At 51.7% G+C, this 14235-nt stretch overlaps 1 protein-coding gene across 1 annotated transcript; it reads right to left on the bottom strand.

Moving 5' to 3' along the window:
• Positions 1-1243: 1243 nt before the first annotated feature.
• On the bottom strand, positions 1244-6922 carry RASSF10 (Ras association domain family member 10). The gene has a single exon (XM_008266370.5). The coding sequence runs from the start codon at positions 6663-6665 to the stop codon at positions 5139-5141; it is 1527 nt and encodes a 508-aa protein (XP_008264592.4). The 5' UTR covers positions 6666-6922; the 3' UTR covers positions 1244-5138.
• Between the last annotated feature and the right edge of the window lie 7313 nt (positions 6923-14235).

Below are 14235 nucleotides of genomic sequence, written 5' to 3' on the forward strand. Positions count from 1 at the left end.
TGAATGGTGCCCCCTAGAGTGTGCAAAAGAGCATCCTTGAATATGTAGGATACAGATTCATAGATTCCATACATTAAATAGATGCCTATGGCGCCAGCAAGCAGGGAAGTGGGCATGGGTTACTGGAGGAAGGGGAACATGGAGTAAAATAACATGGAAGAGGGTCCTTGCACAAATGGAGGGTGGTGTATGACTTGAAGGAAGAAACTCAGTGAGATCATGAGAGCTATCCTGAGAGCTATGGAACATCCTAGATGTGTGTGAAGCAGGAAAGATTTGCATGGGAACAGATGCGAAGGCAGCAGCTAGGACACCATCCTCCAGAGCAACCCATGCTAGGTCTCCACATGTGCATGGGTTAGTGTAGCAAAGACTCCTGGAACCAAGTGCACATGCCGAACTCCCCAGAAAGCCCAGCCCTGCCTCCGTCGACTCTTGCCTGACCCTCAGGCACCCAGGGACTTACCAGAAAAAAGGTCCACTTAAACGTGCTGTGGACAGCGCCAGCATATCTTCTGGATATGGGATGTGAGCACGCATAGCACTGATGCCACTGACTGCTTCCCCCACACCCCGTGTTCACACCACAACCACAGCCCTGAGAGCACAGAGCCAAATCCTCCACGCTGATACATGGGGGTTCACTTTTTTGCCAGAATTTTTTTCTTTAGCCAAGTCCTCCCTTCTCACAGATAGCCGCCAAACATTACATAGGAATTTATTCTCCTCCGTCTTTTGCTAAATCCTCATCTCAGTTGTTTACTGGTTCTGTGATCTGGGGGACAATCCCTGTGGTGAAAACACCTGGCCAAGACGTTGAACATCTCTGAGCCTCTCCAATGCCAACACTCTGGGGCCTGTGAGGAACCCTGGTTTCCCTGGTGTGGTGAGCAACGAGTGTTTAACGCATCTGGTGTGTGTGGCAACAAGGGCATAGGTTTTGGATGAGGCTTGGGTTGGAATCCTGAATCTTGGTTTCTCTGTAAAAACTGGAGGTCACTAAGTTCCTTTGCTTTGAATGCAAAGCAAAGGCTTGTGAAAACACTCAGCACAAGGCACTTGGAAAACAGTCAACAGAAGCTGGCTCTTCCGCACCCTCCTTCCTTTCTGTTTAAGAAAACAAATTTCACAAACATTTCGCACTGGAAATTTCAGATGGTCATGATCCAATCTTCCCTTCTCAGGAATCTAGGAACAAGCTCAAATATATAGGAACTTCTGAAAAAATCGAAGCTGTTAATAAAGGACTGGGTTTATGTGTTTATTTTATTTTGAATTAATTTTTGATAGGGGTGGGTAGGGAGAAGTACAAGATCAAATACGTTTTACAGCATTACCTCCCAAGAATAACTTATTCTGGACTCAAGATGAAAAGGATAACGAGCGTGTTCTTTTCATGAATCTGGCTGTCCTGTTCAGCTCCTTAGTCCTACACATGTGGAGTTTTTACCCTCGTACTTGCCTATCATTGGCCAATTCTGATAGGAACAGATTCCTACTACACAGGGTCAGGAAGAAAAACCAGGCAAGGAAAGAATACCCCCATCCTCACCACACCTCTAATCAGCTGTCTTTGTTGCTGGAAGCATATTGTAAGTCAGTGACCGCCAGCCCTGGCTTCCTGAGGCCACAAGAATTAACTAATTTTGATTAAATATTTTCTTAACAAAATATAACATCCAATGAAAGCCAAGCTGTGGTGAAACTGGCATTCTCGTGCATGACTGACTGTAATTAGAACAAATCTTTTGAAAAGCAGTTTGGCAGTAAGCACCAAACCCCTAAATATTTGTATCTTTTACCTGGGAATTCTTTTCCTGGGAACCTATTATACGGCAGGTGTGGGGAGTCTAATTAGGGGAACAGAGACATGCTCAGAGATACTTATTGTGTTATTTTACAGTAGTCAAACAATATAGGAATGACCTGATAAACCTGAGTGGTTACATAAACTATGCTACATCCACCAGCTCAATGGATTTTTTTACAAATAGTCTGCCCAAACCTGAGTATTAAACCATATATGCAACATTATCAAAAAGGCTATATTTTTACATCATAAGTAATATATAAAATCTTCATAATTCAAAAGGTCTGAAAGGAAACACAGCAAAACATGGTAGTGATGGGTTTTTGCTCACAGAGATTTGAGTGACTTTTCTTCCTTTTTATCCATGTTACTTTTAGGTTGATCCTAGGTATAATAGTATATAACGTTTCTAGTCAGCAAATAATAATGGCAATAGTAAACATTTTACAAGGAAGTAAATGCACATGGAGACGTCATATGGAATTTTCTTGGTTTGGAAGATGGCCCAGAGTAGAGTAAGTCAGTAAAAGAGACAATAAGTTGTCTCAATGCCAAAGAAAGGATGGGCTTGGCTGGTGAGGCGCCGACTTTCTACTCTTCTCCGAGCGCCTGCTGGTTCCCTCCAGGATTTCTGCTAGGCCTGGAGACCCAGGGTTACTGTGCCCAGGGGCACTGGACCCCCATGCTGGTGCATTCATTGCCATGCATTCATTCTAAAGGCCACAGTACTACAAATGTGAGTGGAAATCCGAAATAGTTAGCATTTATTAAGCACCGCGTATGCACAGACCCTGTCTTGGTGCTTTTTATACCTGCACTGCGCCTTTCCCAGGCTTGCAAAAGTTCTTAGCAAAAAGAACTATTGTCTCTCTCTCTCTCCCCTCCCCCGCTCCTCCCAGCCCCCACTCACCCTCCTCCTACCCACACAGAGTGCCTTCTGGGAGGATAATTGATTTGGATGAATGGAAAAATGGCCAGATTGGGTGCCCTTTGTTGGTGGGACGGCCGGCCTGGCTGCCTGAGAGCTGACTGGAGAAGCACCTTCAGCTGGTCTGTCGGCACAGGGAAGGTTCTAGAAACAGCACACCAGAAACTCCCACAGGCCTTCTCCCTGTGATGTGGTTTATTTGCTTTACAGACTTCAGGCATATTTGCTGACGTCAGCAGCCCATCAAAGTTTAAAATCATAACAGCGAGGAGAAATACAGTCCCTTTCTGCCAGGCAGTCCTGTTCTGCCAACTTCTGTGTTCTTCTTTAAGCTAATAAACATCCAACAGCCTCTCCTGCCCACCCCGCAGGGTCGGGGGAGAAAGCACAATAATTTCAAAACCACCAGGTCAGCTCATCGCCAGCATAAACCATCAGGTGAGCAGCATTTGTCACTCTCTACTGGGGATTTTACCTCGGCCTCAAAAATGAAAGCTCGCATTGGGCTCTGTGTCTCTGGGATCAAATGACTGTCCCGGGCCAGGGGCTTTCTTTCGGTCCCTGTCTCACTTTCATCATGCTCAAAAAACCAAATACATCGATATTTTCTGCTCCAGACAAAACTAAAAAACTGTAATTATGCCAGGTAATGTTTTTGGAAAGCAGCAATTAAGAGAACAGCCTTTTCATTCCCATTTTAGTTGGCAGTCGGAACACTTTTCCAGGTGTCGTGACACCAGGGCAGCGGTGCTGGCGGGGCTGGTGGGGGCCGGAGAAGGTCAGCAGGGCAAAGCTCCCAGCAACAAGCAGAGAAAGTCTGCAAGGGAAGAGACTTCTCTCTACAAGGAGACCTCTGAAGCGATCTTCCTGTGCCGGGCTGAAACCGGAGCCACAGGTGACACCAGGCTCCTGCACCAGCCGGCACCACACACACCTCATTGTTAATTCCTCCTCCGGAGAGATTAGATCCCACACGCACACAAGTCCTGAGCTCCAGAGGGAAATGGGCCAGCAGGCTCCTTCCATGGGGCCAACAACTAGCTACATCTGATAAGTTTTCATTGAAATCCTTGGAACAATTAACACTGAGTTCCTACCAGCTATGACCAGCTACTGAGAGAGTGCCCCTTGCATTTCCTGGCGCGTGCACAGATGTGTACCAGACGAGTGATTCGAGGCCTTAGCTCACTTTTATATGCTTTTATCCATGGTTACACGCTGTTGTCGATCTCCTGGTTCTCCCAAGGTGTACTGTGAAACTGTTCTATTTTATTTTCACACCTTATCTAGCCAGCCCTGATATTTACACTATCTCAAGGTTAAACAAGAGATCAGTCTCTGACTACAGACAGAGAAGTGAGGTTTGTGTTTGGCTAAGAAGCTGTTGAGGTTGTGGTTGGTTTTAATCGTACAGTTCACTTTAAAAGCTGACCACTGACAAAGAGCTTTGCTTTCCACTCTTACACTACAGTGCTTACAAAACAGCAAATGAAGCTGTGCATAATGTGAACTCTGCAATTTTTTTCTGAAATAGTGATTAAGTCAGAATTAAAGGGGCACACACCTGTCTTCGTAGGGAGGGACCCCAAAGGTCCCCGATTAAACTTTAACCAGGGATTATGCTTGCCAGGATTGTATCTCTCAAAAGGGTTGGATTTGGCTTTTGTATTAATAAAAGGTTATTTGGGGGAAAGGGTCCCGCTCTAACATATATCGTATTTACTAAGGTGGAGGAAGGCTTCCACTGCCATACGGCTTAGCTTTTGAAAGAAAATAAAAGGCAAATGAGTTAGTAGATGGGTAATCCCCAAATGTGCAGAAATGTAAACAGCCAAGATCTGGGTGCCTATGGATTGCAACAAAGATGTAAGTAAGGCTGAGACCAACACCAGTGCGTCCTCTTCGGCTAGTTTTAACACGTTTACAGTCACAATTAACATTCAGGGAATTTCCTTCTCATCCAAGTGTTTCGTGTAAGAGCACCTCAAGCCACAAACTAAAGTTCTAGCTGCCATCAGTGCTTCCCGTACAGAAAAGTGATGAAATCTCTCTAATACTTTTTTTGCTTTTGTGAAAATGGGCTCGGACCACGTCATTTTCCTCGCGGCGCTGGGTTTCCAGTACAGGAGGTTCTCACCTCCACCTCCCACCCACTCCTTCCCTACCAAGAGCTTGGATTGGAGATCCAGACTCCTCGTCCTCACGCCCCCCACCCCCACACTGACCCCGGGCGCCAGAGAAGCGCCCCTGCCAGGCAGGCGTCCCCAGCCCTCCCCCGCCCAGTAGGACCGGGGCAGCTCCCGGCTCACCCCAGCCGGCTTTCCGTCCCCGAGCCGGCAGGGCCGGGTAACGCTGCAAGGAAGGGAGCAGCGTCCCTGCCCGCCAGCCGCCCTTGTTCTCTCACACGAGGGATTCGCACACCGGCACCGAGTCCGAGTCCTGGCTGTGCATCGAGCTCAGCCCGGTGTCCGAGTCCTCGTCGTTGCCTGGACAACTCTTGGCCATCCCGCGGGCCTGGTCCACCCACACCTCGGCGCAGGCCTGAGGCTGGGGGGGTTCCCGCGCGGGTGCGCCCGAGCCGGGAGCCCCGCACGGCGCCACCGCCAGCTCCAATGTGTGCAAAGTCTGGAGAAGGCCCTGGAGCTCGCGCTCCTTGCTGTCCCACTGCTGCTGGCTGTAATCCAAGTCCGACTTGACGGTCTCCAGGTCCGTATTGAGCCGCAGCCCGATGTACAGGCTGGTGCTGAGCTGCGTCCTGACCCGCTCCTGCTCGAGCAGCAGCTCGCCGTCCGGGCCGCTGGGGGCCTCCGGGGGCTCCTCCCGCGCCGCCAGCTCCTCCTGGCGCCGCTGCATCCACCGCTGGTTCAGCTCCTCCTGGATCTCGGCGGAGAGGCGCTCCAGCAACTCCTCCTGCTGGGCCCGCTGCTCCTGCAGCTGCAGCAGGTCGTCGCAACGCCGGGCCAGCTCCTCGAGCGCCGCCGTCTGCGCCTCGCCATCCAGGGCCGCCGCCCCTGCCGCAGCCTCCTGCGCCGCCGCCACCTCCTCGGGTTCCCCTCCCGGGGTGGTCCCTTCGAGTTCGATGCCGGCCCCCACCAAGTAGGTGTCCTGCACGTAGTTGACCCCGTGCCGCCGCATGCGGTCCAGGTGCACCTTGGCCTCGTAGCGGTCGATCTGGCGATCCAGCTCCCGCAGCCTCTGCACCTGCTGGCGGATAGTGTGGTCCTGGGAGAGCACTAGGTGCACCAGCGTCTCCATGCGCTCCACCGACGCGCTCTCGTAGGCCCGCGGTGACGACGAGCAGGACGAGGCGGTGGACGACGAAGTGGAAGAACAGGACGACGGCGGCTGCTGTTGGCGCCGCCGGTTGAGCTTGGCCAGTTTGCGGAAGGCCTTGCGCACCACCCGCCGCTGCTTCTCCTGGGTCATGGCGAGGCTGGGCCGCGCCGGAGCCCCCCGGGCCGAGCAGGGTCGCTCCCGACTGAGCACGACGCGCGCCTCGGCGCTGCGGGGCCCGGCATTGGGCAGCGACGCGTCGCTGCGCACCAGCACGAAGCGCACGTTTTCTTGCTCGTCGCCCCAGGCGGCCCAGAGGCGCAAGATGCGTGTCTTGTTGGGCAGGATGCGCTCAAAGCCGCGCCACTTCTCCACGATGCAGTAGCTCTGCGGGGGCCCGCACAGCATGCCCTGCGGCAGCGCCTCGTCGTCGTCCTCGTCGTCCTCGTCCTGGGGTTCAGGCAGCTCCCCCGCGCCTGGCGGGGTGCTGGCCGTCCCGCGCCGCTGGCTCCGACGCTGCCTCCGTCGCCGCCGGCAGCCGTCCTCCAACAGCACCCGCACCACGTCCGAGCAAGTGGTGCGGCGGGAGAGGCCGGACACCAGCTTCTCCTCCTGGCAGATCCACACAGATATCTTCTTCTCCGAAGGATCCATGGTGCAAGCCGGACGCAGATGGCAGATCCGGCCGGGTCCTGCTGGGGCGCCAGGAGTAGCGCGGCAGCTGCTGGGTTGGCGAAGAGCCGGTGGCTCGCGCCTCCGGCGGCCCCGGTCTTCCCCTGAGCAGCGCACCGAAGGCAGGCGCCGGCACTGGCTGCAGCGGCTGAGGCTGCGCTCAGCCCAGACGGCGGGCGCTCCCCAAGGCAGGGCGCCCGCACTCGGGCTCCTGCCGCTCTGGCTCTGCCCAAGGTGCCCGGGGCCTCCGGGTTTTGCTCCTCCCCACGTGGCTCCACCTCTTCCCGCCCCCAGCGCCCAGAGCTGCGGCCCCGAGCACGGGAGGCGCGGCGCCCAGACCCGCCCCTTTCAGCCTGGTAGTGCGCGTCGCGGTCATCTGGAGTCTTGGCCCCTTCCCCTACAAGCGTCCGATTCTCTTTTCCCTAGCCGGCGCGAGGGAGGCCTCGGGGCCCTCGGCTGCGAGGCCCATAGCCCGCACCTCGGCAGGGCTCAGCTCTGCGGCTCCCTCGGCTCATTTGCTCCTCTCCACGCATCCAGAGCCATCTGGACGCATCTTTCCCGGCGCCCCGCGACGCGGTCCTTCACCCTCAAGAGAGCGCCGTCTGGGGAGTGCACTAGGCACGAGCGCTCTAATCGCTCTGCGTGGCCAGCCAGGAGCTGTGAGCACTGCCTCCAGCCGCAGGTCTCCCAGTCTTTCTCCACAGGAAGCAGTCTTGGCATATTTAAGAGCAAGCGGGCAAGTGTAGGTATGGGAAGGTCTAGGCTGGAGGGGCCCGCAGAACTACAGCTGCGGGCTCCACGGCCCGTCTGTCAGTCTTCGAGACAGGGAACTCCAGATTTCAGTGGAGTTCGCTGTGAGGGTCCAGCCCCAAGAAACGAGCTTTTTTTAAGGGAAACCGGGGTCATCACCGTGACAGTGTCTGGGATTTCCTAGTATCCAGACGTGGTCAGGAGACCAAGTTTCAAAGCAAGTGAATTTGCATTCTTTGCTGCTGGTGAGGGTGGTCCCTTGTGTGCATGGCTTGCCCTGAGCTGGCCCTTGCTAGCACAGGTCTGATAAGCTCACCGCCATGCTTCAACACATGGGTGGTTCCCCACAGCGGCTGCTTTTCCCTTTTTTTAAAGATTTATTTACTTGAAAGGCAGAGTTACAGAAAGGGAGAGGCAGAAGAGTGATCTTCCTCCACTGGTTCACTCCTCAAATGGCCACAACAGCCAAGGCTGGGCCATGCTGGGTCTCTTGCGTCGGTGCAGGGGCCCAAGCACCTGGGCCATGTTCAGCTGCTTTCCCAGGCACAATAGCAGGAAGCTGGATCAGAAGCGGAGCAATGGATACTTGAACCAGTGCCCATATGGGATGCTGGCCAGGCAATGGGCTGCTTAGCCTGATGCACCACAGTGCTGACCCCTCCCCATAGCTTCTTGGCTAAAGCACTTCTGTTGACTGTCTCAGTAAGTACAAGTATAGGGTAAGAGGACCTCCCACTGTGTTCTAGATGTGTGCTAAGGATGTGGTAATGAACAGATCACCAGTGCTGGTGTACAAGGAGCTCACCATGGGGGTGGGGGGTCGAGGGGGTTGGGGGAGTGAACAGCTGAATAAATATGCCCAAGGCAGTGCCTCCCCACTCTCATAAGAGAGAGCAGGTGGCACCAGAGAACTTCCTGAATGCTGGAGCAACATCCAGCCCCACCTTGGAGTCAGGGCAGGCTTCCCACTGGAGGAAGCACCTTAAACAAGACCCAAAGACCATTTGAGTCAACTAAAGGGAAAACAGATGGAGAGTAGGGGGTGGGAGGGAGTATTTCAAGCCGTAGGAATCCATGTGCAAAGTCAAGGGACTGAGAGAACATGGTGCGGACTGAGGCTGCAAGGAGTTTCAGTGAGAGGAGTGTCTAAAAATAAGGTTGGGTGGTTGAACAAGAACCAGACCAGGAAAACCCTTTAAACCCATGTTTATTTGGATTTGTCCCAAGGACATTGAGAAGCTAGAGTGCAGATTCAGAGGTCAGACTGAGAAAAATCTCAGTTCACTACTTACTACTAATGACCTTAAGACAAGCATTTTGTCTCTCTGAGCCTCAGTTTTCTCATCAGCAAAGTAGTGATATTGGAAATACTTGGCTACTTGACTGTGTGAAAATGCCCGGGTGATAAGGGAGAGGAGAAGGCCCTGGGGAACATTGCTGGATACTGGCATGTTCACCAAAGCAGTTTTATTAAACAATTAGAAACCTGAGAGGTCTTTCTTTCAAAGCAGAGAGAGACAGAGTCAGAGAGTATATGCATGCTCCCATCTGCTGGTTCCCAAATGCCCATAACAGCCAGCTCAAACCCAGGAGCCCAGGAACTCAATCTGTCATGGGGCAAGAACAGTGTTGGTTCTTGTCCCATGCTGAAGAAACGAGAGTGAGCAAAGCCCAAGTTCTACTGCCGCCAGGGAGCCTCCTGTTGCAGCAGTCAGGATGGGGCGCCTCAAGTGAGCAGCTGCCAAGGCGGGCGTTTGCTTCCTCACTTTTTTTTTTTTTTTTTTTTTTTGACAGGCAGAGTGGACAGTGAGAGAGACAGACAAAGGTCTTCCTTTGTCGTTGGTTCACCCTCCAATGGCCGCTGCGGCTGGCGCGCTGCGGCCGGCGCATCGAGCTGATCCGAAGCCAGGAGCCAGGTGCTTCTCCAGGTCTCCCATGCGGGTGCAGGGCCCAAGCACCTGGGCCATCCTCCACTGCACTCCCGGGCCACAGCAGAGAGCTGGCCTGGAAGAGGGGCAACCGGGACAGAATCCAGCGCCCCGCTTCCTCACTCTTGCAGGACCTTACCTGACCCCTCGCAAATCCTGGTCTCCCATGCAGGTGGCAGGGGCCAAGCTGCTTGAGCCATCACTGTTGCAGGAGTCTGCAGTTCCCACGTTTTTTCCCTCTGCTGGATTCGTGTCTCACGCTCATGAAAAATGAAGAGCAGGGACAAGGAGGGGTGTGTAAAGCAGAAGTTTATTTAAAAAAACAAAAGTGAAGAAAAAATCTCAACAGTACTAAGAGGGACCCCTAAAAAGGCAAAAAGGCAAAGAGGGGGAGGAAACTCCCAGCAGCACTTAGAGGGGTCCCTAAAGACGGGAGCCAACTGCAAGCCCGATAGTCTAGGGTTTTATAGGCTGTGAAAGGGGGCACTCTCATGATTGATCTGGGAAAGGGATTGTTTTCATTGGTTAAGTAGATGACAGTTCCAGTCGAGACTCAACAAAAAACACATGAAACTCTCTCCCAAAACGAACAGAATTCTCATTACCTAGAGGGGCTACAACAGCACAAGAAAAACCTTGACTACAAGGACTCACACACGACACCAACATTACTCACAGAAGCTGGAATTTTCTGATCTCCAGATAGTGCGACACCACCCCACCCCCCCCACCGCCGCCGCCACCGTCCACCTCCCCAGGAGTCTATCATCACCACTGCCTTCCAGGGTCTCTCCACTGGTAGGAAGCTGGAATCAGGAGCTAGGGAGCTGGAAGTCTAACCCAGGCACTTTAACATAGGATGTGGTGCCTTCTGCTTTTAAGATTTATTTATTAGGCAGAATTACAGAGAGATCTTCTACCTGGTGGTTCACTTCCCAAAATGACTGCTGGGCCAGGACAAAGCCAGGAGCCTGGAACTCCATCTAATTCTCCCCATGTGGGTGCAGGAGCCCAAGCACTTGGACCATCTTCCACTGCTTTCCCAGGCCCGTCAACCATCTGAAGTGGAACAGCCGGGACTGGAACACTCATATGGGATGCTGGCATCACAGGTGGTGGCTCACCCCACTGTGCCACAACATCGGCCCAGCTAGCATCTTAAGTGCAAAGCCAAACACTCACCCCCTGGCTTTTTACCTCTATGTAATCAATTTCCACAAACTTAGTGGCTTAAAACAATACCCATGTTTTCCATCTCTGCTCCTAGAGACCTCTCTCGGGTCCAGGGAAAACCCTCTGTGCCCACTGTAGAGCCAGCAAAGGCAGGTGAACTCCACCCAGACCTCCTTTACTTCTAATCTCTGACATCCACCCCTGGTACTGCTGGAGAAAATGCTCTGCTTATAAAGGACTTGCTTAGCTATGATGCCTGCATCATTTCTCTATCAAGTGATTAGCAGTAACTTCAACACATCTGCAAAATGCTTTTTTCTCTGTAGTGTAGCACAACCACCAAAGGGAACTGGAGACCATGGGGCCAGCTCAGAATGCTGCCTCCCCAGGGAATAATGTGATCAGATTTTCATTTTTCAAAGTTCACTCTTTTTGCATGGGAGAGGGTATGGAGGGGATGAGGGGATAAGCACGGAGGCCTTTTAGAAAACTGTCAGATTTGCTCAGGAAGAGGTGGTGGCCTGCACTGAGAAGAATGGTGGAGAGAGGACTGAACAGAATTAAGAGCTGTCAAGGAGATGGCAGGGGCAGGACTTGGTGAGAGACCGAATGGGGATTCCGTCTCCCAGCGCAGTATCAGAGGTTTCTTACAAGCTGGCCCAGCTACATAGAACAACCCCCAAAACTAGTTGGAATAGTTGCAATAGAGCCCCTCAAACTGGGTCTGTTTGCCTGACGCACAGAAAGCCAATCCACTGCCTTTGGAGTGGTGGAAGAAAGGAAGTATTTACTGCAGAGTGCAGAGCAAAGAGCCCAGCCTAAGGGCTTAGGGGTGAAAGCTCTTATGGGTTGAGGTTGGGATAAGAAGTGTGTGTTCAGCACGTGTCCAGGTTCAGGTTGCTTGGCAGTGCTCATGGGTGGGTGATTCTGTGTTCTGTAGGGAATTTTGATGGTGACCAAGCGGGCTTCAGTCTGGGGCTACACACAGGTGGTAGTTACATTCTGCCCTGGAATTTAAATTCCCCCAAAAAGAAACCCCTGAGAGAAAACCAACTATCTCAGGTGTTCTCTATTGGGGAAGCAAGTGACCTCCTGAGTCCGATGATTAGAACCTTGTAGGGCCGGCTGTACCACTCCCTCAATTCAATGAGTTAATTTTAGTAAGTGGTCGATTTGTTATTTAAAAAATAAAAAAAGGCAGGGCAAGGGCACTTAGAGCTATGGGAAGGAAGCTTGGAGACCAGGGCCTGACGGTATCCAGCCCACGGCTGGGCTTCACAGTCTACTGTCCCAGCCCTCCCTCACATGCTGGACCAGCCCTTCCACCTTCCCCTCTTACACAGGGCTGTTGGAGCTCTGTAATCAGGTGCCATCCCTAATGGATGTGAATCTCCACAAGGGGAGACATCATATCTGCTTTGCTCACTTTCAAATCTGCACTTAGCAAAATTGCCTGCTTTGCTCAAACCTGCATTTAGTAAAATTGCCTGGCACATTTTAAGTTCATTCGTTACCTGTCCAACAAAGGGGCTGATGGATGAATCCTACATTTTAGCAAGTCAACACCTCACTGTCTGGAACAGCTCCTGCAGCTTGATGCATCTACATATTTTGTACATGATCCCACACCCCCAATCAGGATCTTAGTCCATGAGAGGACTCCTACTCAAACTTTAGAAGCTTAGCTCAAAGATCACCTGCTCTGGGAGGCCTTTCTTTCCTCTTCCAAGCAGAACTGGCTCCTGGCTCTTCTGCCTCTACTAGTAAAGAAGCTGCACAGTGTTGTGATGCATTGTTTAATATCTGTTTATCCCCCATAAGACTAAGAACTCTTCAAGAGAAAGCAGCAACTCTGACTTGTCTATAATTTAGTCCTAGTGCCTGTAGTACCTGACACAAGGTAGCTCTCAATCTCTTCTGTGCTAAGGAACACAAAATCAAATCACAGTCAAGATCTTGGGCCACACTCATGGTAACTTTCTAGACCCAGACAGATGTGTGGAATCCTGCTGCAGCAATGGGACACACGAGATTTCGGCTGCTCTAATTAAATGATAGAATGGTCGACGAGTCCTGGGAAGGCTGATGAAGCCAGGGCTTCAGTAAGTGAAGAGGCAGCGTTGAGGGCATCCTTGGTGGGAGGAATTACATGAATTCAAATGTTGAGGTGAGTATGTACATGGTCATGTAGCAGTGCTTCGGACGGTGAACTGCGGGGTTACCTTGCCTAATCTGAGTATCAACCCAGAGGATACAGGAAAAAGAAAAGTCGACTTCTCCTGCGCTCTCCCTGGGCAAACGCTGCAGCCGACTTCCAGGAGCGAGTGTGTATGTCTGGGAGAGTGGGAGAGAGTTCCCACACATAGCAAGCAGACAGACATCTCTGTAGCAGACACGTGCCGGCCACACTGCAACCCAGCTCAATTCTGACTCTGTCTCCCTGGAGAGAGTGCATCACACCCCACCCTTTGAAGGCTGGGGGCTCCGTCTCCAAGATTGCTCCCCACTTCCCATATGCCAATCACAACCCCAGCTGGTTTTGCTTTTGCTTCTGACCAACCCCTTCTTGTGTTCTATACATTTCCTACAGCAGCTGCCCGAACTCAGGGAAACACTTACTTACATTTATTGGCTTATTATGAAGAATACCATTGAACACCAGATGAAGAGTTGGGTAAGGCAAGGTCCAGGGGCAGGGGCACTGAGTTTCTATACCCCCTCCATGTGCTCAGCTCTCTAGAAGCTCTCCAAATCCAGTCCTTTGTGGGCTTTTTATAGAAGCCTTATTATCTACATGTGAATGATTAAGCCATCGGCCATCAGTGGTCAACTTAACCTTCAGCCTCTCGCCTCTCCCTGGAGGGTGGGGCTGGAGGTAAAAGCCCCTCAGAGCACCTGGCAGCAGCCCCATCCTGTGGTGATCCAGTCTTAGAAAGGCAAACTCAGGTGTGTTTGAAAGAACTTGTGGTAAATAACAAAAGACTGTGTTTCACCTGTATCACTCCGAAGTTGTTTTACAGCTCCCTCAGGAACCAAGGAGGAAAGGCCAAATATTGTAACCAAAAATACGCTTACTGTTTGAAGGCACTTCGGAAATTAAAAGGTGCCAGGAGCTACGAGCCCGGAACTGAAGTATATACAGTCATGTGTTGTGTAACAACATATCAGTGAGCACAGTTGTTCATTAAGAGGGCAATGAAGCTGAAAACTTCCTATTGCCAAGTGATGTCACAGCCCTCCTGACAAAACTGTACTGCCGGTCTTGTAAAAGTAGAGCAATACTACTGGGTTGCTTGATAACAATAATGAAAGATAAGTCATCATGTTTATTCCTAGTATCTTTATTTTAGAGCAAATGTTGTGGTGCAGCAGGTCAGACCACTGGTTCATCTGCATCCCATATCAAAAGTGCCTGGGATGGAGTCCACCTCTGCTTCAGATTCAGCTTCTGCAAGGGTGCACCTGGGAGGCAGCAGATGATGGCTCAAGTACTTGGGTCCCTGACACCCATATGCAAGACCTGGGTAGAGTTCTGGGCTCCTGGTTTTGGCCTGGCTCAGCCTCAGCTGTTGCAGGCATTTGGGGAATGAACTAGCGGATAGAATATCTTCTCTCCCTGTTTGTCACTCTGCCTTTCAAGCAAATAAAAGAAATATTTTGTTTAAAACTCAGACCCTGATTGCTTCAACATAAACAATACA

This window comes from Oryctolagus cuniculus, chromosome 1 (genome assembly GCF_051225735.1).
Source record: "Oryctolagus cuniculus isolate XC-2025 breed Fujian yellow rabbit chromosome 1, ASM5122573v1, whole genome shotgun sequence".
Taxonomy (NCBI): Eukaryota; Metazoa; Chordata; class Mammalia; order Lagomorpha; family Leporidae; genus Oryctolagus; species Oryctolagus cuniculus.

What these genes read in the sequence shown, in the direction of transcription:
- RASSF10 (XM_008266370.5), bottom strand. Translation starts at nt 6,665, where the DNA reads ATGGATCCTTCGGAGAAGAAGATATCTGTGTGGATCTGCCAGGAGGAG.